Source organism: Marmota flaviventris, chromosome 14, assembly GCF_047511675.1.
Source record: "Marmota flaviventris isolate mMarFla1 chromosome 14, mMarFla1.hap1, whole genome shotgun sequence".
Taxonomy (NCBI): domain Eukaryota; kingdom Metazoa; phylum Chordata; class Mammalia; order Rodentia; family Sciuridae; genus Marmota; species Marmota flaviventris.
In genome coordinates this window covers 23812875-23838230 of record NC_092511.1, presented here as the reverse complement: position 1 = coordinate 23838230, position 25356 = coordinate 23812875, and the positions used below count along the sequence as shown (strand labels likewise).

Sequence of the window (25356 nt, the reverse complement as noted above, 5' to 3'; positions counted from 1 at the left end):
GGCATGACAGCAAGACTAGAGATGAACCACTCACCTCGGTGGGAAGACTCGGGTTCAGGGAGGTTAGGGGTTTGTCCAAGTTCACAGCTAATCAATGCTTCGCTGAAACCCAAATTCAAGTTCAGATTCTAAGTCCATATATTTTTTTTCCCTTCTATCACAAATATAAAACCACCTTTATGCCCAGGTTCCCTGAGATAGAGAGAGGGAGGAAGTGTGTGTTTGACTTATACTTTGGAAGCAAGGAAAATAAATGATACACGGGGATCCTGGGTTTCCCAGTTTTGATAGTTTGATAATTAATGACATTTTAGTTTTCTCTAAAAGAGCCCAAGAATGGCATTTTAGTCATCTAATTGAATAAAGAGTGTCATCTGGCTGGGCGTGATGGCACATGCCTATAATCCTTGCAACTCGGGAGGCTGAAGCAGGAGGATCACAAGTTCAAGGTCTGTCTAGGCCAGCAAGACCCTGTCTCAAAATAAATAAGAAGGGCTGGGGATGTAGCTCAGCAGCAAAGCACACCTGAATTCAATCCCCTGTAGCAATAGAAGACTGTCATCTTGTCTTCTGGGCCGAATCCTAATGGAGCAACCAGAGAACAACCTCGTGTGGCTTTGAAAGGTACCAAGTGGCACTGGTTCTGGGAACAGATTCCCCTTCCTTCTTCCTGAGATTTTGCCTCCCTCATTTCACATTGTCTGCAGAATGAAGCAAAGGACAAGAAGTGTGGAAAGAGACGTAGACATATGTTCAGTGCCAGAATGAAAAGCGGAATGGGATTAAATATTTGTCATGAGGAATCCATTCTACAAATTATTGAGTTGAAGCCTATCCAGGATGTATCAGTGGAAAGGTACACTGAAAATTTACTCTCATGAGATGTAGATTCTCCACATGAGTAAATCCCCTGGCTGTATATTTAGGACCTACCTTACTGCCCTCCCCAGGCCACTTGGTACATCCCCACCTGCGGACAATTTCCCATAGTAGGCATGTTCCCTGGGGCTGGCCCTTGAGCTCAGGGGTTTAGTAACAATGAAAATCTGCACCCCAGGGTACTCTCTTTAATGCTGTATGGAGTTGAGAGGACAATATTGATGAGTTTGGTGGTGGCTGTCTCCTCTTTTCATAGACTGCATTGAATCTTTCCAGTTCCATGACTTTCAAAATCTTCCTACAAGAATAAAATTTGCCCAAGACCAAAATGTCTCTTCATCTTTTCTTAAGTAAATTTTGTAGTGAAGTATAACTAATACATACAGAAAGGACACACTTCTTATGTGTACATCTTGAAGAATTTTTCCAAAGAGAATACACCCATGTTTCTTTTTCCGCAATCAAGAAAAAGAACATAAGCCTTTGCTAGAGGCCACTCTGCCCAGCCCCATTGGTACCCGTCTGCGTAATACTATCTTGGCTTCAAATGGTATAGATTAATGTTGCTTGTTTTTGAATTTTATACAAATGAGATTACACACATTATATTCTGTGTGTCGGACATTCCTTGCTTGACATTAAGGTATATGAAGTTCAGCCACATTTTGCAAGACATGGTTGGTTCATTTTGATTGCTGTCTAGTGTTCCTTTGTATGGGTATATTACATTTGATATTTCTGTTCAACTATTAGCTCTTATTTGGGGTTTTTCCATTTGGAGCTCTTAGGAGTAGAGTTCTATGATTAATCTTTCACTTGTCTTTTGGTGACATGTGCATGTATTTCTGTGGGGTGTATTCCTAGAACCTTTCAGAAACACTGTTCCACATTTCTTTCACAAAATGGTTGTGCAGAGTTCCAGTTGCTCCATCTAGGTTGTCCATCACTTGCTGTTGTCTGAGTCTTCTATTGTAGCCTTGCTGGAAGCTGAGTCATGGTATCTTGTTGTGTTCTACACCTGCCAGGTCCCGAAGAACCCTTTTTCATCAGCCTGTGGCCAGCCTCATGCCTAACTAAGTGTTGTGTCCTTTCTCTTTCCGTCTGTCTACGCCCTTTGCCCCAGAACCAGACACCAAGCCTGGCTCTTAGTCCCTCAGCAACCTGCTTCTCTTCTGGTTATTGTTGGCATGTTTTCCAACATTTTTGAGGCCGTGTAAGAAGATTAGGGGAGAAAAATGACTGGGCTGAGCATCAGGCTGCCTAGGTCTTCCTAGGATAACACCCAACAACCCTGTTAGCTCCCTGGTGTCCACTTGTGCACCTGTAATAGGTCAGAGATAACCATTAAGATGACTTCCAGCTCTATCTGCTGGTTTGTACACACTTCCACCAGTAAGAACATGTGGGCACTGGCTTAGGAGAGGAATCAGGTTGGATGAACCATATAGTAAGTCCTTAGAATAAGACTGTTCCTTCCTTGTATACGTGTAGGACTTTAGGAAGTGCTTTCCCATCTCTTTCTCATGATGTTCCAGTAACCTTTTGGGTGAAGGGTCATTGCCATTTCAAGGAAGGATACTGAGGCTCAGGCAAGGGAACTGGTTGACTGAAGTAGAACTTGATCTTCTACCTCTGTGAGCTTTGAGGCAAAACATCTCTGCCACTTTGCTCAAATTCCCTAGACTTCATTTCTTTATCTGTAAAATGGGGACAATGATGGTAGCCAGAGGGAGGTGAGATGATTCATGTCAAATGCTGGGCACAGTCTTTAACTTCTAGTAAGCACCCAGTGACGGTCAGCTGTGCCTGTGAGAAGACAAATTAGTTTCACGTTAGGACCACAATGGGCATTGGGCCCGTTGATCTTCCTGCTGCTTCACTGATATGGGGGAAAGGCCCATCAGGGAAGCAGGGCAGAAGGGGCAGGTCTGGAGGTGAGAATGGGGTGATGGGGCCTCTGAGTTTGGGAAGGTCCTGGTTCAGCACCCACTGCCCACCTCTGAGCCGGGTACTGTGGCTCCTGCAGGGTGCCCTGAGCTGAGAACAAGGCCAGGTGGGTGGAGGGTGTGTGGGACCAGGCAGGCCTCAGATGGCTTTTGGCGCTGAGCCTTCCACTTGCCTGAATGTCAAACTTACTTTAGAACTGGAAAGCAAAATAAGTGACGAGGCAATTGTGACACCATGTCTGGTGAAGTTTGCACTTGAAAGATACTGAGGATAGAAGCCAAGGCCAGCCGGAGGAGTGATTTAGGGCCCAGGGCCAGCAAGTACAAAATGTGTTTGACAGGAGATGAAAAGAGCAGGAGAGGAGATGACAGCTGTGGGTGGGAGACGCGGTGGAGAGGAGGCCCCGAGCCCGCCGTGGTGACAGACAGTGGGATGGCGCGAGGAGGGCCACGTGAGGCCTGTGGCGGCTGGAAAACCAACTGAGGAGCGCATATGTGACAAGTGGAGGGAGGGCCCTGCAGGGGCCCCATCACTGGGCCAGCGAGGGACCTTCTGTGTTAGCAAGGGTGAGGTCTGTGAGTGCCCTGTCCCTGGACGTTATACGGTGTCCCTGTTGACTGAAGCTTTATTGTAGCTAAAATGTTCTTACTTCTGACCTTGACCAACCCCTGCAAGAGCCCTGAAGCTCCAGAGCAGACATGCTGTCTCTGCACTCCTGCGGCCCCTCCTCCCTGTCTCTCCTTGTCCATCAGGTAGGTGCTTCCTCTGCTCCTTACCCCAAACCTCGCGGAGCCTGCCTGGGCCACCTTTCTAGACAGCCGCTTCCTGTTTGCCTGACATCTGCTCCATCCCAGGAAGGCCCCCCCATTCATTCCCCTTTTGACCCAAGCCCAGGTCTGTGGAGTCATCTCCCTGTCACCCTCCTGTTGTTCTGTCTGCATCCTGGATCCTGTGGGTCTCTACGCTGGCAGCTGAACTCTGCCCTTCTCTCCTGCCTGGGAGACGGTGGCAGCCCCCACTGCCCTCCTGGTTGGCTGTGTGCCAGCCGCATGCCATGCTCGCACCCCAGCCACCAGGAGCTTTTCTAATGTAGACACCCTTCACCTGCGGTTGGCTCAGGAGCCTGACTTGTCTATACCCCACCCAGAAGCAAGCCAGGCTTGCTCCCCAAGTGTCCTATGTACCCCAAGACTTGGGACCTCCTTTATTCTCTGTGGTCTGTTTTAGGTGCTCCTTCATCTTTCAGGAATCTAAGCGAAGGGGCCCATTTTCAGAAACATGCCTGTCCCATTGGCCTGAGTTGGCACCTGCTCTGTACGCCGATGCCTCCTCTAAGCAGCACGCATCTCACTGTTTTGTGAGCACAGTTTACCTGCTGTCTCCTCCCACACCTCGAGTGACATGGGGCAGGGACACTGACTACCTGTGTCCCTAAAGCTGAGCACACTGCCTGCCACTCAGACACCATTCATAGCTATCAGATCAGTGAATAGAGGTCCAGAAAACACCTTCCTGGATTCATTCTTGAGTTATCTATTGAAAGCAATGTTGGAGCACACAGGAGTGGGAATGAATCCTCAGAACAGAGGAGAAAATCAAATCACAGGAAATTTAAAGCCACCTTCACTCCTCAAAGAATTCTTGTGTTCGCTCGTAAATCCAGGACCATAATCGGCAAACACTTATTGATCATCCTCTGCCCCTGACAGGTGGTAGGCACCTTATATATGTGCTCTAGGGTAAGCTTCCCAACTTTGCTATGATCCTAGTTTTAGAGATGAGGAAATTGACTCCAGTAGGTTGAGTAACTGGCCCCTCGGGGTGTCAAATGGTAGGAAAGCATCCCAGCCCACAGGAAGGCAGATCTACCTCGGAAGATAGACGGCTTCGTGGAGAAGAGAACAGGTGCACCAGGCAGTCCCAGGGAAATGCAATGTAGGGAGACCCGGAAGGGAGGGCGGTGGGACCAGGGAGGTGTATAAAGCCCTGAAGGTGAGGGGGTCACACGTGGGGAAAGCAGGCTTGGGGAGATGAAAGTGAGAGCAAAAGCAGATGGAAGAGGCAGATTCAGGGGCCAGGTTGTCTCAGCAGGGGGGTGACTGCCAGAAAAAGTAGGAGCCTGTGCTTTTCACCCTCTTCTGAGACCTTGGAAGGGCACACTGTTGGGAGTCCCTGAAGAAGAGGTGCCAGACACTTGTTCCTCAAGCAGACCACTGCTGAGCTGGAGGTGCCACGTCGGGCCCCTCCTGCAGTCACCTGCTACACATCGGATCTCAGCTTCTTCTGTGTGAGGAAGTTGCCCCTCACTTCCCAAAGCGGGGAGTGACTCTGCCTTGAGCCTTCATCTGGAAAGCCTGGGAAACGTCATGAAATCGTCCAGGGATCAAGAGGAGAAGTCATTCTTAAGCACGAGAGAGACGCTCAACCCCAGAAATCTCCAGCAGGCTACCAGTTTTCAAAACACACAATGGAGAGAAAGGCCTATATGAAATAGGGTTTGAGAGAGTCGGGGAATCTAGATGGTCCTGAAGGGCGCTCTGATGGAGCTGGGGACATACAGACAGGGGGCCAGGCCACTGCTTGAACGCTGAGGCTCTGCTGCTCACGGACTCCGAGCCGCAGCCCCCTCCACGAGGAGAGGAGGCATCGCAGCACCCACCTCAGAGAAGTATTGTGCATATTTAGCACTCTGGGAAAATACCTGAGACAGAGTGAGGGTTCAATAAGTGTTATCTATTATTACTGTTGTGACTCAAGCCGCGGCTAAAATAAGACATGAGGAAGCCGTGGTCCCAGATGCTGAGGAATCTTTTTCAGGAAACAGTTCAAAAATAAGTCTTGGCTCACCTCCATGCTCTATGGTCCCAGTGAGGTTCTACTTTTGCCTTTGGAAAATACTCTCCTTTGCACACACATGTACACACACAAACACACACATGCTCACATACACACTGCTGCGGTCTAGGTAGTGTTGGTACCAGATGATATGGGGCCTGGCAAGATCCCAAGAGGATCCTCTTCATGGCATCCAGAGAGCTCTGCAGGTCTTCCTGGGGAGAAGGACCTGCCCCTTCCCCACAGTTTCCACCCAGCTTCAGCATCTCACTCATTTCCAAGGGGCTGGTCAACATTTGAGACCAAAAGTAGTTGTCTGGGAAAGCAAAGGGAGCCTGGTGCAAAGTGGAGCAATGGTCTTTTGTAGAAGGTCTAACACAGCCAGAGGAGTGAGTCTGCATCCTCTAAGTTGGGTGGGCATTCGGAGCCCAGATTGCACCTACCTACACAGGCAGCAGAGGAGCCCAGGAGCTAGGCTGGGGCCAGAGATCAGAAAAGCCCCCTGACTGGTGAGCATTGGCAACACCAAGAACAGAGACAGGTCTGCTGGTCCCAGAACAAAGAGTGGGAGCTGTCCTTTCTTCTGGTGGTACTTACACTGTCTACTGAGCATGGGTAGTCAAAGGTGCAGCTTGATTAAGTGGAACACACCCTTGAACTAGGCTTTCAGATACCAGTTGGTAAATGAGTGCAGGTCTGATTCATGGAGCTAGGAGACAGAGGAGATAATGAGGGACATTTCCTCAAAGCTAAACTTTACAATTTTAAAGGGCTATTAGTTATTCTGAGATTGTGGCCTTTTCTGTTATTTAAACACCCTTTCTTTTATGAAATGACGATGGTAGATGATAGAATTTTTAAAAATATACCCTTTCCTACAAAGTAAAATGTTGCAAAACTAATAATGGTTTCTGTAATGTTTTTATTTCATTCTTACAAAAGAATCTAATACCTGGAAACCATTGCCTGATACTCATGTTGGCATTTTAAATTATATACAATCTGAAATTCAGTGACAACTTAGGACAACAGCATCCAATAAAAATAGACGCGAGCCACACGTGTAATTAAAATTTTTCCTAAGAGTCATGTTTTAAAAAAAGTAAAAGAAGAAAGCGAGATTAATTTTCATAATTTATTTTATTTACTTCCACATATCCAGATGTTAACACTTCCACATGCAATCAGAGTAAAAACAAACTAGTGAATTATTTTACATTCTTTTTTATACTAAGTCCTGGAAAACTTGTGTGTGCTTATGCTTACAGCACAGCTCCATTCATAGGAGACACATTGCCAGTGTCTCGGTAGCTGCGTGGGGCCATTGGCCACCACATCATAGGTGCCTGTCTATAAGACAGTGTCTGAGCCATAGTGGGATGGGATTCAGCCTCTCCTCACTTTGGAAGCATTGGTCACCTTTCCTGGGACTTTGGTAAACAAGAAACCCCTGTCTTTTAAATCCAGTGACTGTTCCTAACAGAAAAAGCTTAGGAGGACAAGTGCCATCCCAGGTGTTCTCCCAGGACAACTTTCACCCAAGATCCCTTCCTCTCCTCACCATAGCGCCCCAGCTTCTGGACTCTTCAGTTTCTCTTACTGGCTTGATCTCTGCTACCCTCCTGACCTTGACCCTCATTCTCTGTATCTCCCTCTCGCTTGCAAATCACCCATGGCATGGCAAAGGATATCCACCCCCATCGTGACCCCATGAAAACCACACCTACTTCCACCCTACTGTCCACTCATTCTTCAGACATTATTGTGTGTCAACTGTGTTTAGTCACCATGCCAGGTACTGGGGTTACTGCCACAAATAAGTCTTTGCCTTCATCGCAGCTGCAGTCAGTAGAGGAGACAGAAAAGTAATTTCACAACACTTGGTAATAAATTACAGCAATGGGGTTGAATGCATGATCCTAGAGAAGCACATTGGAAAAGCCTCAGGAGATTGAGAAAAGCTTCCCAGGGGAAGTAACTTCCAAGCCAAGATTAGAAAAGGGAAATAAAAAAAAATAGCCAGGCTTTGGAAGAAAGCAGAGTGCATTTCAGACACAGGGGGAAGAGAGGGCACTTGCAAAGGTCTATAGGGGACAAAGAGCAGGTTAAACAGAGTGTGACTGGTGCTTTGAAGGTGCAGCAGGCAGGGGTCTGAGGACTTCAGAATCCAGGGCATTCAAGGATGGCAAGCCATGATTAGGAGTCTCGACTTTATTTTGTGTTAAGCATCATCGAAAGGTATAAATGATAGTTTCAGAAAAATCATTCTATCTGCAGCACACAGGATAGATTGGAACAGGATAAAGACAGGAAGTTGCTGCAGTCGTTTAGAAAAAAAATATGATGGAAATGTGGAGAAACAGCCAGATGGAGAGATAAGGAAGAAGGATTGACAAGATTAGGTTTAATTGGATTGGATGTGGGGGAGAGGAGGGCAGGGTGGGAGAATATATCTTCAGCTTGGGCACATAGCACATGCAGAGCTAGAGAGCACAGAGGGTCAGCAGTCTTGGCCAAAGTGTAGGAGACAGAAGGTGGGTGACCAGATCATTCATGGGGACATGCAGGGGAAGGCGTGCATCAGTATGTAGGTTAGATGTTGTTAGCAAACAGGTGAGGAATGGAAGGGTTTTAGACAAATAAGATGGTCCAGAGAAGAAGAAAATTGAGAAGTCCTCAGAGTTTTTTGCAAAACCCCACATTTAAGATGAGAGAAGGAAAAGGAAAGCCCAGAGGAAACAGCCTATGAAGAGAAGAGCCACGCCGGGGGGGGCAGAAAACTGAATGCTCAATAGAAGGCGAGACCCTCAATGCCAAGATAGAATTCAGTTCCCATTGGATTGAGCAATATGGAGAAGGAACAGGGACCTTGATCAGAGTGTTCTTGGGACAGAGTGTGGTAAAGGGCCATTGAAGGCAGAGGTGGCCAGTAACCCACCCGTGGGCTGGGCCTGAAGCCTCCATGTGTTATTGGATGGGGTCCCCAAGCCTGAGTGCCTTAAGGAAACAGCAAGTTCAGTTGCCAAGAAGCAGGCGAGCTTAGCCCTGCCACTAGGGGGCTCACTGCTCCCAATCTCCCTGTCTGTAAAAAAGGAAGCTGGAGCCAGTGTTTTCTAAACTGATGTCCCATAAATTTCTGTTTCATGGACTGTGTGGCATTTTGATAAACATATATCCAATAAGTATTTGAGTGCCAATTTTATATGAAGAATCGTGTGCTAATAAAAAGGAAATAGTGTAAGGGGACAGATGGAGGAATGGAGGGATGGATGTAAGGTTTGGGAACAGAAACTTGGTAAAGAGTGGGCTAACAGAACTCGCAAACTTTTTTAACAGGTTCATGAGCATTTGCAAATCATAAAAAAAAGTATAATCCAGTATTGAGTATTTATTGTTTCCCAACGACTCTTTTCTACTTTAATCACCAAGTGTGCGTAGACATCCAGAGATACTGCCATCAGCTTGACTTAATTGGGGATCTATGTGTGTCCCCTCCCCACCTCTGCCCCCAGTCTAGTATTGCAACAACACAGTAGTTTTCTTGGAGCCACAGACAGAAGTCTTCTAGCTGTTGGTAGTTCAAAAATAAAAAGACTGAGCCTTTAAGAGAGTCTGGACAACAGGGCCTCATCATAGTGTTCCCCTTCTCTAGTTAGCATCTCAGTGTGTCTGGAGAGACCCCATGGGCATTCTTCCCTTGCCAAGAAAAAAAGGACTTGCAGATCATCATATTTGGGATCATCATTCTGATGGACCGCCTGCACTTAATCAGACAGTGGAAGTGCCCTAGAAGTGTCAAGGTGTAGCTTTTCTTAAGAATCAGATGTTATCAGAAGCAGACAGCAAAACATCCAGGAAGGGTCCTCCAAGGAGCAAAAAGTGAACAGCAGATGTGAAGCCAGGTTAGTTGAGAAAGACTCCACCAAGAACAGAGTGGTGTTAGGTGAAGGGAATGCATGTGTTGACCTGAATAGGCTGGCCCTGAGTCCAGGTGCCCTGCAAAATGGACTTGTGCTCAGAGAAAGGAGGAATGTCTGTGTTAACACCTAGGACACCCTTTTGACTCCGGGCTATGGAACAAACTAACTTCTACCCTAGGCATGTGGAATGGTACTAGTTAAATACCATCCCCGGGTGAGAAACAGTCACTCAAATAGTAGCTTCCCTCTGGATGTAGGAGCCCCAAGGCATCCCTCCCTAGCACCATCTTGTAATGGAGGCCAGCAGAGTGTGAACAAATGGTCCCATGGGGAACCTGGGGGAGTGGGAAGGATGGGAATGCGATCACATGGCTCTTCCTCCAGGTACAGAGAAATTTGCCTTGTACCCTTGCACATGAGTAACCATGTTGAGCTTATTTTTCTTGCATAGCTAAGGGTATCCCGGCTTTTTTAATCTATGACTTTGTAACACATTACTTCAAAACATAATGGCTTAAAATATCATCTCAGTTTCTGGGGGTCAGGCATGGCTTAGGTGAGTCCTCTGGTTCAGGCTCCCTCCCAGGCTGCTATAAAGGGCTCCTCGGGGATTGTAGTCATCTCAGGGCCTACTGCAGGAGGACTGTCTTCCAGGCTCACTCCTGTGGCTATTGGCATGATTCAGGTCCTTGCCACGTGGGGCTCTCCATCATGGCAGCTTGCTTCACCAAAGCATGCGTGCCAGTCTTTTGTGATATCCCCCTGTTTCAGCATATTCTGCTCTTTTGAAGCCAGTCAACAGGTTCAGCCCACACTCAAGACAAGGGGCTTCTACAAGGGTGAGGTTTTTAGAAGCTGCCCATCACTGTGCCCAGCCAAGGTCCTAAGCAGTTCGCCTCTCTGCTTGAACCCATTTATTCCTTTCCAAACACACTGGAATTTAATAACATGCTAAAAATGTGGCATCGTAATGGAATGGCCAATCTCAGCACTGCTTTAAGTGTCTTTTATGGGACACGGGGTTTCTGCAGCTCTGAGTGAGGGTGAGTGTTGAGGCTAGAAATGGGAGCAGTACATGTTTATGTGGATGAACAAATTAATCTGCATGTGAAATCCCAATAAAATTGACATGAAATAAAAATTTCATGCCTTACAGTGTATCAGTGTTGCCCATGAAATGAGATTAAAAGGAATTTCTGATTTTGCAGTTGTCATACTTTTTAGACTGCTTGCAATTTTTCCCTTCTGAGGAGTTGGGTTTGAACCTAGGAGGTCAGCCCCAGAGTTGGCGTTTTATATATTTTTATTCATCTTCCCTTTCCTCCTAGCTGAGAGCAGGTGTCCTTAGATAGAACAGAGCTGGGGGTGGATTAGATGTTCTCAGCTCTAAAAATGAAATTTGTGCTTCTAAAGGCCAGTAGTAACAAGTTCTCTGCTCCTTGTCCTGAGCGAACTGACATTCGGGGACGGGCACTGGGCCAAGAGCTCCTCCTTGTCCCTTCTTCCTCACCCACATCCATCCTGAGTTGGGCTGTGGTGGTGAAGAAGGAGGAGAGGTGAGTCTGTGAGGCTTCTGCTGGACTAGAACAGATGGCAGAGGTAGGGACAAGAGGAAGATGCAGGGGACAGAGCATGTGTACCACCCTACCTGCACCAGGGATCCACAGTGTCACTCCCTTGTGGACACACAACTCCCCTAGAATGTGAGTCCCACCCCCGCTGGACATCCTCTGCCTGTGTTTCCTGTTGCCTCTGGCTGTGAAATCGAGGGACATGGAGCATATGGAGAAGATGACTTATTCATTTCCATGGCCTGGGTCTGACCTCTGCAGCATGTGCTGGAAGTGCAGAAATTGGCAGGAAACTCTGATTTCTGTTCAGGAACAGATGTTCATGAACCATCCCACCCAGGGCCTTTTTGTGGGCACATCCTCCCCACCCTTCCAGGCCTCAATTGGGCATCCTGTAGAAACCCCTGTTAGGATGTCCCTGTGGTGGCCCAGCCAGTATTTTCACCATCTTCCTTTGCAAGAGCAGGAGCCTATTCTTCCCTCTTGGGCAACGGCTGGTTTCTGGAACTCAGTAGAAACTGCTTCTCTAGATGCTGATTTGAGTAGGGGCATATGGGTACCCCCCCAGTATACAGGGGTGCAGAATGGACTTTAAGTAACGATTAGGACAACCCTAGCAGGGAGAGCATTATATGGGACAGAAACCCTGGAGTCCAGCAGGCCTGAGCTCCAGTCCCCTCTCCTAGCTGTAGAGAGTCGGTCTGTCTGTGCCTGAGTCTCCTGTAATGAGTCTATAAAACAGTGTCACCTCCCAGAGCTGCTGTGAGCATTAAATACTCGAGGTGCTCCATACAGCACCTGGTGGTAGGAGTCCCACAAGTGTAATTTAAACACACTCCACAAGATGGATAGTGCTGTTCCCATAAACTAGGGACTAAGTAGACCAGGAAGTCACTGGCGAGCTCCCCAGAAACTGAGGTTCAACCCAAGATGTCCCCACCCAGGCCTGTTTGATTCCCAGTAGGTCATGCTACATATTGATGCGATCTTCCCCCATTCAGTAACTGTCCTCCATCTCCCCTCGAGGATGCCAGAGCCCTGCTTCACGACTCAGAGCCCTTGTCAATTCTGGGGGAGCCAGTGTGGCTCCTTTTACACCAACATCATAGTAAAATCTGTGCTTTCTCTTCTGTTTCAGTGAGCAGCCTCCCTCTCCATCACTCCCTCCTGCTTTTATGCCCGAGAATAAAATTCTGAGTGTTTATAATTCATGAGCAAGTCTTTCCTTCCATGGAGGCAACATGCAGCTAGAGGAAGACCATATGTCCAGAGAGTCGCAGCTCCTGGATCCTGGCCCCCGGCTCCCTGGCAAGCTGTGGGACCACCAGGAGCCCCACTGATAAAATGGAGACAAGTGTGATAATCATCATCCTCTGTTTTCTAGGCGGCTGTGCTATTTCATGAGCTTGTGGGATAAACAGCATTGTGTACATCATTACAGAACTGCCGTAACTGACAGCAGGGGTCACTGTGCAGGCTCTGATGTACTCATGTTGTCACATATTTGTGTACCAGGGTAGGCAGGAGGTGGTGGTGGAGTGTGGGCTTGTCCTTCTCAGGTCTCAGGTTAGCATCTCAGAACTCCTCTCTGGAAACATCTCTGGCCAGTAAGTGGCACTGAATGCCCTGATCTTGTTGGTCTGGGAGGCTCATTGAGCCCACCTTAACAAGGAGAAATCTAGGGTCTCCTCTGAAGCTTTCTTTGAAAAGAACAAGAAATCACATGTTAGAAATCGACTTAGAGCAGCGTGCTATCAGGAGCTGCTGTGGCCATCTGCCGGCACCCCAGCCTGGGTCCCCACACAGCCAATGCCCCACCTTCCTCCTGGTTGCAGGAGATGGGTTTGGCACCCCCACCCCCACACGGATCCTCCCTGCTCACCAGCTCTGCTCTTCCGTAAAACCCCTGAATCTTTAATAAATTATCAACATGCTTTCTGTGCTGGCGCCGGGGCTCAGCCTTGGCCGCCTTCTCTATTCCCCTGTGCCCCTGGGAGAGCTCACTGTTGGATTTGTCTTTTCAATCCCTCCCACAGAAAGCCCATTGTCTGGGCTGACTCTCCTCATGGCATCCAGCATTAAGGATTTTTCTCGACCTCAAGGCCTTTTTCGAGAGCCCAGTGCTCATAGGCTGTGGGCCGGACCTATTATGGCAGGTGTGCAGTGCTCAGAGGCTGATGGGCCCAGCCAGCACAGTACCCTGGGCTCCTTGCCTTGGATCAGGGAGAGTTCACAGGAGACACTAGGGATGAGCACCAGCTTGGGAGTCCCCTCACCCCATTCATATACCTGCCGTTTGATCTAAAGTCAGTTCTGCCTCCCCTTACCTCATCTGCAGAGGGGAGGTTCTCACCTGTTGCTGTGACAGTCAGTTGAGGCAAGAGGTGAGGTTTGGCTCTGTGAGCTGCAGCAGGGCAGGGCGGTCCCAAGGAGTCCTGAGTGTGAGACACCACCCTGCCATCTGCCCTCCCTGGGCTTGCATGCGCAGGGGACCTCCCAGGCTTCCTGTCCAGTCTCCAAACAATACCTACTGAGTTACCAGTTCTGCCCATTCAGGGGGTTGAACTGGGTCATCTCCAAAGTCCCTTCATTTTCTACCCCGTGAGCTTATGATTCTGGTTAGTGCTCACCGCCCAGGGACTGCTGCAGCCGCTCTGCTTTCTAGCTGGGATAACAATTCTAGCCCCCATTTACTTGGTGCCTACTGAGTCCCAGGTGCCCTTTGTGCATTATCTGCTGTCTTCACAGCAAGCCTGGGAGGGAGGGAGGGGTTCATCCACATTTTACAGTTGACAACATTGAGGCTCAGAGAAGGTAAACAACAGGCCCAGGGTCCCCAGGTAGTTCTCAGCAGATCCAGATTCAAATCCAGGCATCAGGCCCCGGTTCCTCTCACTAACGTTGTTGCTGCATTCTTTGAACCCTCCCTCCTCCTGCCTCCCTCTGCCCCTCACCTGCTGTTGGAACAGGATGGAACCACTCACCAAAGATCCCTTTTCCCGTACTTGAAAGACCTGACCATGTCACACAGACAGGCAGTCACCTGCAGATTTGGACTGCTGTTAGAAATAATGATAGTTCCTATTTTTGAAGCATCCGCTTGGTTTGGATATGAGGTGTCCTCAGAAGTTCCCGTGTTAATGCAGGAATATTCAGAGGTGAAATGGTTAGGTTATGAGAGCCGTATCCTAATCGGTCCATCCTAGTTTGACTGAGTGGTAACTGTAGACGGGACATGGTTGGAGGAGGTGGGTCACTGGGGTTGTGTCCTAGAAAGCCGAAGGGCTTTGGGCCAGCCCCCTTTCACAGATAAGCACCCTGCAGGCTGGAGAGGTGGGTGATTCACTCAAGGTCCCATGCTGGTGGGTGGAGTCCAGACCCCTAGGCCAGGAACTGTGAAATGCTATATTCCATTTTCTGTCTGCATACCCCTGCCTTACCCTGTGAGATTCAGCACCTCCTTTCTGCCTTCTTTGCCATTCTAGATGACTCCAACCGCTGCCTAATTGTGTGCAAGCTTCTATCACTGTGCATCGACACACTTGCCTCCCCAGCTAGCACCTCCAAGACAGGGAAAGTGGCTTCTGTCCCCCAAAACTCTTTCAGCAGATAATAACTCCAAATACTATCATTTTGCTCCAGCTTTCTCCTCAATAACCTGCATCATAAAAGCCAGAACTTGGGGACCCGCTGCCTGGTAGCATGTGGAAGAAGCAGCCAGTCCCAAGGCAGTGTTCACAGTCTGCCTGCAGGAGATTTTTCATAGCTTCTTTCCTGGGACCATAGCAGCCAGGAGGAGCTTGGGGCATGGCCACTGGGTACATCTGGGTCCTGGCACTGTCTGCCTGCAGTCTCTCTGCTCTGGGTCTCTTTGCCCTTCCTGTCTCTGAGTAAGATCAGGAGGCTCTGGGAGCCTGACTTACTACTCTCCCTTTCAGAGATGGCTCCCCTGACTTCCCGCTCAATCCTCATGGTGCTGAGCATGCCCACTGTTGTTCCCCACTGCATGGGCCTCTCCAAGCCCCTTCTTGCAACTTCCCACCCCTGACCAAAGGCCAATCCCATCTGCCCTCCTGGCTCCCCACTGTGCCTAGCTCAGAGTCTGGGCTGTGTCCAAACATAGGCAAGTCTAAGGCCTCTTCTCCCTGGGACTGACTCATAGCACTTTCCTTCCCTTTGTATGATAGTTCATTTTTTGTTTGTTTTATATATATAATTATATATATATATATATATATATATATATATATATATATATATATATATATATATATGATAGTAGAGTATATTTGAATTATTATATACACATGGAGTATAACTTATTCTAGTCAGGAGCCCATTCTTGTGGTTGTACATGATGTAGAGTCACACTGGTCATATATTCATATACAAGGATAGGAAAGTTTATTTCCAATTCATTCTACTGTCTTTCATATTTCTATCCCTTCTCCCTTCCCTTCATTTCTCTTTGTCTAATTCAGTGAATGTCTATTCCTCCCCTTTCTACCCTCCTTTGTTGGGTGTTAGCATCCACATATCAGAGAGAACATTTGACCTTTGGCTTTGGGGACTGGCTTATTTCACTTAATGTGATAGTCTCCAGTTCCATCCATTTACCTGCAAATGCCATAATGTCATCCTTCTTTACAGCTGAGTAATATCCCATTGTGTGTATATACCACATTTTCTTTATCCATTCATCTGTTGAAGGGCACCTAGGTTGGTATCATAGCCTGGCTATTGTGAATTGAGCTGCTATAAACATTGATATGGCTCCATCACTGTAATATGGTGATTTTAAGTCCTTTCTATATAAATCGAGGAGTGGGATGACTGGGTCAAATGGTGGTTTCATTCCAAGTTTTCTAAGGAATCTCTGTACTGCTTTTCGGAGTGGTTTCTCCCTCTCCCCCATTAAACTTACTAGCATAAAACAAAAGTCCTGGGCCATCTAAGCCCTGTCTGTGCTTTAGGAATTTGGAGCAGCTTGGCTGGGTCGCCTGTGCTGACTCTTTAGGCTGCAGTCAGAAGTGTGCTACTGCTGGTGTCATCAAAAGGCTTGGAGGGGACGGGTGGGTCCACTTTGAAGGTGGTTCAATCAGATGGCTGACAGGTTGGTGCCAGTGTGGGCAGGTGGCCTCAATTTCTCTTCTTGTGGGTGTCTCTGCAGGACTGCTTGGGCATCCTCACAGCATGGCAGCTAGCTTCCCTCCACACGGCCAAGGCAGAAACTGCAAGGCTTCTATGATTTGATCTTGGAAGTCACTCACTGTCCCATCCACCAACTCCTATTTGTCATAAGAGATGCCTGATTCAGTGTGGCAGGGGGCTGTGCAAGGACACGAAGACTAGTAGGTGGGAATCCCCGGAAGCCATCTGGGTGACTGGCCACCACATCTTATAAAATCACAAACACTAAGACGGCTATGACCCAGGAATGCATTTCCTGACTTTGTCTCTCCCTCAGTATGCATGTGGTATACTTAAAGCTTGTTCTAGGAACACAGATATAAACAAAGTCATGAGTCCTTCCCTAGAAAACTTCACGGTCAAGATGAGGAGACAGTCTCACTATGAGAAATGCTAGAGAACAGATATGTACAGAATTATGGGAGCACAAAAGACAGGTCATTGCCAATCCAGAGGAGTATGGAATGCCTTCTCAGCAGAGGGACTATCTGCTCTGAGTATTGAAAGATGAATAGGAGCTCCTTCAGGTGGAGGAAAATTTGAGAATAATGATTCATTTAGCATGAGCCATGGCTGCATAGGAGACTCCAATTGTGAAAAGTCTAAAGGCTATGATAGGAAGCCGGAGTGTACGCATCAGGAACCACTGAGGGGCTTCAAGCCAGAGGAGACCTTGGTGGGCAACACAGGCCTGCAGAAAGATTGGATAGGTGGCTGCTGCCGTGGTCCTGCTGCCGTGGTCCTACCATGGGGTGGACTGCCTGAGCTGGAGCCGTGGGGGTGTAAGGCAGGGTACACGCAGAAGGTGGGCTGGCAGGATGTGAGATGTTGTCTTGGGAGGTGGGCCAGACAGAGAGGGCTGCATGCCATGACTTACCCTTTCCACCATCTCTTGCCCTGGGGCCTCCTTCCCTGACTCCTGGCTGCCTGCAGACACTTCCTGAGCAGGACAGCCTGTCCTTCTATGAATAACTTCTGTGCCGACCCCATGAGCCTTCAGTGTTTGCTCCCCTCAATCAAACTCCTCAGTCATCAGGGAGGCCACCGGAAGGCAGGACTATTGATTTAGGGCCGAGAATCCCTGAATGTTTTTGGCCACAGACTTCTTTAAGAATCTATTGAAAGCCATGAACCATCTTCCCAAGGGGGAAAAATTCACATTTGCACAAAATGTGTTTGCAAACAATTGTTTGCAAACAATTTCAGAGGGCTCCACCCCCTTGAAGCCCATCCCTAGGTCTCTGGACCCCAAATTAAAAGACCAGGAAGAAATGGGGAAATGCGAGCAAATGTCTGACTCCCCAAACATCTGTTGTTTACTTCCTCGTTCACTGCCCCCACCCCTGCGCATAACTGGGTGACCCTAAAATAGCGAAACCGGAGGCAGCGTTTACCCAGGGATGGCCCCTCGTGGCACCAGCCTCACTTGGCGGGTTTATTTCCATTATCTTAGTCATTTTTGAGCTGTAGGCTACAATTTTCACTTGCAGCGAGGTATTAAATTGAAATTACCCTGGATGTAATTGTCATACAAAGTCATCCTGGGCACACGGAAGTGAACACTTGCTCAAGATGGGGGTTGATGACTGACTCTGGGGCTTCAGGGCTCTGCCTCTTTAAGCACGCCAGATCTAGGTGTGTGTGGCAGGAGCTCCGCACAGTGTGGTAGGCAGAGGCTGCAGGCCCAGAACATTCTGCCATGAGGCCTCTGCCACTGAGATCTGCTGGCTGGCATGAGCAGGAGGGCTAGAAGGGCACAAATGCAGGAGCAGAGCCCAAGACTCAGAGTTGAGAGTATGCAGCTGCTACGGACCACAGTGCACTAGCTCAGGTGTGCACCATTTGTTTGCTATATCTGAACTTCCTTTGGCTCTAAGTCCAAGTTCCTCACAAGGCAGCTGAAATCCAGCTCAGTCATTCCAGGTGCTCTCTGCCTCCCCTTAGGGCCAGGTGAGGCCCTGGGACTGACAGGGTGCTAAGTTACTGGGGCGGCCCCACCAGAGGCCAGGCTTCTGTTCCTACCAGTGGCCTCCCTGATGCAGTCCCAGCCCTTTAGGTCTGCTCTGCCCCCAATGGTCTTAAGTGCCTTGCACTTTCCTTCCCAGGTGCACGCTGCTGGTGTATTGCACAGACCTCCCGCCCACCAGCATCATCATCACCTTTCACAACGAGGCCCGCTCCACCCTGCTCAGGACCATCCGCAGGTAAGGCAGCCTCCCGCCCCTTTCTCACCGGCAGTCCACCCTGGCCCCTGCTTGGCAACGCTGTGTCTGCTCACTGGGTCACCTGATAAGAGGACTGGGCCCTTCTGACTACGCACTGGGTCACTTGTGTACCCTGGGAGAGGCCATCGCCCCATTTATGGAGAGAAAGTCAGAGGCCCAAGGTTGGGTAAGTCAAAGAAGCTCATAGAGAGTGAGCAGAGGAACTGGTCCCAGAGCCCTTACCCTTCACCTGTGCCAAACTGCCTCAGGAAGGAGTTCTTATTTTCACAACTGATGGAGAAACTAAGACCCAGAGACGCTAAGAACAAATTCCATTCCCATCACCCAGCTGGGATCAGAACCCAGGTCTGCCAAAGACTGCCCCTCCCTGTACCCCTCTCTCCACAGCCTCCCTCCCACCCGCAGGGCAATGGGGGTGTGGATCAGAAAGGCCACAGGTCATCACTTCCTGGCCATCTGCTTTTGATTCCAACTCTGTTGCCCTCTGGCCTTTCTGACTCTAATTGGTCCATCTGCTATGGCTGGCCTGTGGCCTGTGTATGGTTTTTCATGTGGTCAAACCCCTGTGAAAGCCCCAGCAGAACTCCCAGAACAGAGCTGGGACCCAGAAAGCCTGCCCAGGATCCATCCCCAGGTTATCAGAGGACCTTGGTGATTTCAGACCACTTCATACCCTTCCCTGCAGGCAGCTGCCCTACCCTTCCTTACACAGACCCCCAACAGCATCTGCATTGTAGTTGGCAGAGAGGGCAACTGAGCCCCAGAGTTCAGAGAGGTTCTGCCACCCTCAGGTAGACCTGGGCTCATGGCTGCAGCTGGGGAGGTGGGGAGGCCATTGCTAAGCGCACTTTACAGCCGAGGAAGCTGAGCTCTGGATATCCTAAGGCAAGGTCTGCAACACACGCCCTGGTGGAGCCCATCCCCAAGCTCTAGGCAGTGTATCAGATGGTTCCCTGATGCCACAGAGAAGAAATAAGATTAAGTGTGGGCCACAGAGAGCACCAAGCACAGCAAAGTCTCTCGTCACCTCTCTCAAACCAGCCATGCTCCCCCACTCTCCCTGCACACCAGAGGGACCTTGTGCAGGGCAAGTTCCAGGTGAGGGGAAAGGAGCTCAGCATAACTCGCCCTGGAGGGAGGCACCAAGCCTTCAGCTCCGCCTGCCACTGAGTGATGAATGTCCACTGTACAGGATCAGTGCGTCCCTCAGAAACACAGGGAGGGACCTGCCCAGGCATGCAAGAGGCCGCTGTGTCTGTTGCTCACATGTCCTTGGCACTTGACAGCTGTCTGCATCCAGCAGCCACTGGCTCTGTCCTGGTTTCCACATTCACACCATAGGTCACTGAGTCGAATTTGATTTCCCAGCAAGAAAGTGTTCGAGGTCACTATTGGATGTCACCACGAGTCTCAATGTAGATTAATAAATTGCCTCGCTGACTTGAATACTGCAGGTGTGGGAGAAACAGGGATGAGGGGCAGCCTGGCATGAGTGGGTCTCCTCTGGTGAGGGGCGAGGAGAGAAGGGAATCTGTAGGCTTTCCAGGCCAAGCAGGTACCCAGTGGAGCAGAGGGGGCTGATTCTGAAGCACTGGGTTTCAGCCCTGCTACCATGTCATCTGCTGGGCACCTGGGCACACTTATGGAGCAAATTCATGAAAGCTCCAGCCTTCCCACTGCCTTGGTGGCTGCTCCAAGGTCATGTCTGGGCATGTCTGCTAGAGGTTTCCATGAGGACACAGCCTTCCAGAGAGGCTCCTGCTTTTCAAGTGTGTGTGTATGTGTGCATGTGTGAGAGAGAGACAGCATGTGCTCACACATACATCGCCAGCAGAGTCTTTCTCTGGGCCCCTTTCTGCACACGACAATTACAGCAACTACTGCACTTTTCCTTCCTGTCATTTTCAGTGATCTCTGTTGGGACAAGGACTATATCTTATTCATCTCTTAGTTAATCTCCCTGTGATTCAGGTTGCTAGCCAAGGAAATGAGAATACTCAGGCTGCCTAGTGCACAGGGTTGCATGAGTTAATTCCGGTAGAGACTGAGAACTGTGCCTGGTGCAGAGTAAGCGCTCCATCACTGTTAGCCAGCCCTCCAGCTGCTCGGCTAGTGAGCTCTCAAAAGAAGCTGTGGAGTACTTAAAGGGCACTTGGACTCAAAAGTCTTGAGTCAAGTCCCTTCCCTACCACCTCCTAGCTCTGTGACCTTGGCAGGTTATGAACCACATATGTAAAAGCGGTGAGGAAAATATGTTGTGGGTTTCAAGTTCTTTAACATTCCTGACAGTAAATTTTTCTCCTGGGATCATCTCAGATACTTGGGGGACATTATAAGATAATCAGGACCAGGGGGCTCCCAAAGCCCCAAAACACTGTGTTTATATTCTCAGGAGCATTTTAGCTGCTGCCCTCAGACCCTTCCTCTTTAGCTCTAACACATCTCTCCTCTTCCTGCTGCTTCTCCATCTCTTTGTAACAGTAAGAAACATTTAATGATTTAACAGGTGACTGCTTCCTGAGCCTTGTGGTCTACAGGAACCATCTCATCTCCCACTTGGCTTGGAGGCTCATGCCGTGCCTGAGCAGGGAATGTGCACAGGGTGAGGAGGCCCACAGACCTAAGGTGGGGAGCAGACAAGCCAGCCCTGAGCTTTCTGAGTTCCCCAGTGGGGCAGCCCCAGCTCTTCTGTGAGCTGGTCTGATGGATGGCTGCCCCATGCCCTGTACCTCACTGTTAGGAAGGGGCTTGGGGCCCACTGACACCATATCTTTCAGAAAGCACCCTAGAAGCTCCAAACCACTTGGTTGAGAGCCATGGGCCATTTTCTGACTCCTTGCAACTTTCAATATGACAGGCCTCAAGCCCCACCCATGTGTGATGCACACAGAGCACAACAGGAACCTGAGAACCATGTGCCAACGGACACGTGCTTACATCATCCGTAGGTTGGGTGGAAAAGAATTTTAGGGTGGGGACAAGGAAGAATATTTCTAGAAACTTCCACGCTTTCAGATTCCCTTCTACCCCTGGTTACAAAAATAAATCACTAGACGCTGAGATGCCATAAACAATACTTCCTATCTTTCTTTTGTCACTGATGGTCCTTTGATGGTCTCTAAGAAAACTTCATCTTTAACTTTCTAGAATTCTGGATGGTTTTGCTGCCAGGCTCTCACAAGGGAACGATGCTCCAGGAACCCAGGGAGAGTAGGATGCCCCCCTCCTCCCTCCCCACTGTGCCTGCTGCTCAGCCCTTGGCTTACTTCTCTCTACCCATCCCTGCCCAGGCCCTCTGGTCCCCTGAGCACTTTTCCTTAGCTGGAGATCTGGGAGGTACAAAGGCGCACATGGGGGGTTCTGAGCCAGGGTGATGGGGGTAGGGTGGAGAGCATCACAGCCTTGAGGAACGAGGGACTTGCCCATTTCAGGAGAGGGAAAACAGGCCCTAAAGAATGCTTTACCTTGACCACTTGTGTTACTCAGCTTTCTATCACTGTACAAAATACCCAAGAAAAATCAGCTTATTTTGGCTCGTGGTTTCAGAGGTTTCAGACTATGGCCACTTGGTCCAGTGGCTATGGCCTATGGCTTTGGCCTTTGACCTGCAGCAGTAGCATGTGGTGGAGGAAGACTATTTGTTTCATGACTGCCAGGAAGCAAAGAGACAGAGGAAGGGGCTGGGGTCTCAATATCCCTTCAAGGGCATGGCCCCTACGGCCCCTAATTTCTTTCCGTTAGGTCCCACCTCCTCCTCAAGTTTCCAATGGCACCATCAGCTGGGGACCAAGCATGCCACACACGAGGCTTTGGGGATGTTTAAGATCCAAACCATAACACTGGTGTTCCAGCCAGTGCTCATGTCTATGTGAGACCCAGGGCTCGTCCCTTCTCCTTGAGGGACCATTCAGCTCTGCACCTCCCATGGGGGTCAGGAGCATGTGTGGTCTATCGCTTTGCATCCTAAATCTTCTCGCTGTTGCTTTTGCTTTTTGGTAATGCCCTAGACCTAGGGGCGTGTGTTCTCAGGTAGAAGTGGTGAGGAATTTGGACTCTAGGGCCAGGTTTGCCTAGCTCGGCCCCAACAACTGCGTGACCCTGGGCAAGCTGCTTAACGGCTCGGCCTCAGTTTCCTTTTTTGCAAAACAGGTACTACTACTAAGAACTCCCGGCATGATTGTGGGGGAGACTGACTAAGTGGGGGTAGATAAAGGACTGGGAGCAACACAGGTGGTGACAGGTGTGACTATGGGTCTCCAATACCAATAGACAGTAGTATTCTAATGCAGTAGCTTTTCAGCATGAGCAGGTGTCAGAAGCTCCTGGAGGGCTTCTTAGAACATGGTTTCTTGGGCTGTAGCCCCAGAGATTCTGACTCAGTCTGGAGTGAGGCCCAAGAATTTGCATTTCTGACAAATCCCCAGGCGGTGGTGATGCTGCTGGCTCAGGGATCAGACTTTGAGAGTCACAGCTGTGCCTCATGCCTATTGCTGTCAGTGGCTTCGGTATTCCTACTCTCAACGCCCACGTTCTGAGAGCAGCTGCTGTGTGCCAGGTTTGGTGCTAGGCTCCTGTCATGCAGCCGCCGGGGGAGCAGCGGGCCTGAAGGCTCAGTCCTGCCTATAGCTCTCCCGCAGGCAAGTGGAACTACACAGACAGAGCACTTGAACCCCAATCTGTCTCACTCCAGAACAACGAGACTCAACTGTCAGCCAGCCTCCGGTCTTCATTCAACTGGTATTTGTGGAGCGTTTGATAAAACCTGCCTGCATATAGCACCGTGGAGTTCATGAAGCAATTTCAAATACATTTCCTCATTTCATACCCACAAAAGCCTGTGAAGTAGGTCAAGTATTAATATCGCCTGCTTTTACAAGGAAAAGGTAATTACAGAAAGAAAGGGAGGCTGGGAGCTGACAGGCGCCTGGTTCAGGACTGCACAGCTGGTGGGAGGGGCCCACCTGGCCTGCCAGCCCACGCTGCCCACTTTGCCCTGCTGCCTCTCGGGGGCTCTGTGGGCCTCACAGTGAGGGCACAGCTGATAGCAGCAAAGAAGGGAGCAGAAGACATAAATGCTGCCCTTTGGCAGAGAGGTGAGCTATACATAGGAGACTGTTCCAGAATAATCCCAGGGAGAAAGTGCATATGCCCCCGTGTGCCAGGGAGGTGAACATTCACTGCCGTGATGAGGTCATGTGAGGAAGGACATGGGGCAGCTGGAACAGGGGTGAGGCCAAGAGCAGCCACCCTAAGCTGGGGAGAACCAGGGACTCTGGCAGAACCGGAGAGAACCTGGCAACCCCCAGGGCTAGGGCTGTGGGGATGAGAGTGGGTATGCAGAAGGGAGGGCACTGAGGACCACCTGGGCCAGGCCACATCCCCTGGGCTGGACTTGACCTTCTTCTCCATCCACTCCAGATGCCCAAAGCACATGCTCATCTAAGGCCCTCTCAGCCTTTAGCCACTTTTAGGGAGACCCCACCATCACTTCAATCTGATTAGAGGAGCAAAGACAAGCCAGGTGTTACCAGGAAATGGTCTAATTAGCACTTACTGCTGACGATTCTTTTTTTTTTTTTTTTTTCCTTTTCTGTTTTAAACCCTGGACATTTTTTATTCGCTAATCATCTCTCAGTTCAACCAGCGTAGAGCTGCACGCGATTTACCTTTTGATGTTCACAGAAGAGAACTCTTGAATTTCAAAGAGCCGGCAGGGATTTGGGGGAATCGAATGCAGAAGCTACAGCCGTAATCAAACCTCATTAGAGGTTATTCTTCAAGCGGATTTTTTTCCTTCTGTCTGCCTCCCTTTCCCCTCCCTTTCGCCTGATTAGGGGGCTGGCGGTTGGGTTTGTTGTTTTCTTTGGGACAATCATGGTAAGCGATCTCCTCCCACCACCTCTAGTGGAGGCTGAGGCCTCCTTCCCCTCCTCGTCCCCCACCTTCCCACAGATGGTGACAGTGGGCTCGCGGCTTTGTGTTGGGGTTCCTCTCTGCACCTTACACTAGTTGCCATGGTGAGAATTAAGGCTTCATAAATAAAGGTAGCTCCAGGCAAATTTCCCTTTTCAGGAGCCTCTGCATCCTGCATAGAAAGGGGGGCTGCACCAGAGACAGGCTCAGAGTAGGCAGGCGAGGAGCGATGCTCTTGACCCCTCCTCCAGCGCCCATTCTGGACCCCCTCTCCAACATACATGGGGTCTGAGCTGAGTGGCTTCTGTGGCCCAGGAATGCTTCTGAGAAACCATGAGATTTGGGGGTGTTCAGAAGAGGTACGGGAAGCAGCCATCCCCGGCAGGCTTGAGATCCAGAGTTAATATTAAGCCCAGCTCGTGCCCCTTGAATAGAGATCCACTGCACGGGATGGGTAACAGAAGTCAATTCAATTAAAAAATCATTAATGTTGCACAAAGTAGTAATAATTGCTATCGTTTATCATCGCTTAGTGCCAAATGCTAGGTTAAATGACTTATATACATTTTTTTCCTCTAAGTCTTTTAACAATCCTATGAAGTAGGTACTATTATTATTATTATTATTTTCTAGATGGGATATTTTGCTGCACAGAGTAGTAAAGTAATTTGCCCAAGATTGCACAGCTTGTAGAGAGCAGCTGGAAGGTGACACTCATTTCTCCTGTGCTCATCTTTCCATACCCAGTGCTAAGCACCATAGTAGGTATGCATTGAATGGCCCTTAAGCACATGGCTCTGGGCCAAAACCTATGCTGCACTCTGGCAATAGAGAGGACAGGATCCTCCACAAGAATCCTGCCCTGGGATATGATAA

General features: G+C 49.3%; 1 protein-coding gene across 1 annotated transcript in view; it reads left to right on the top strand.

Annotated features, from left to right (window-relative positions):
- The window catches only part of Galnt14 (polypeptide N-acetylgalactosaminyltransferase 14), a 213558-nt gene that overhangs the window by 145327 nt on the left and 42875 nt on the right, over positions 1–25356 (top strand). Inside the window, exon 3 of the mRNA XM_027933464.2 lies at positions 18448–18546. Within this exon, the coding sequence (XP_027789265.1) occupies positions 18448–18546 (99 nt within the window). The remainder of the gene's footprint in view (positions 1–18447; positions 18547–25356) is intronic.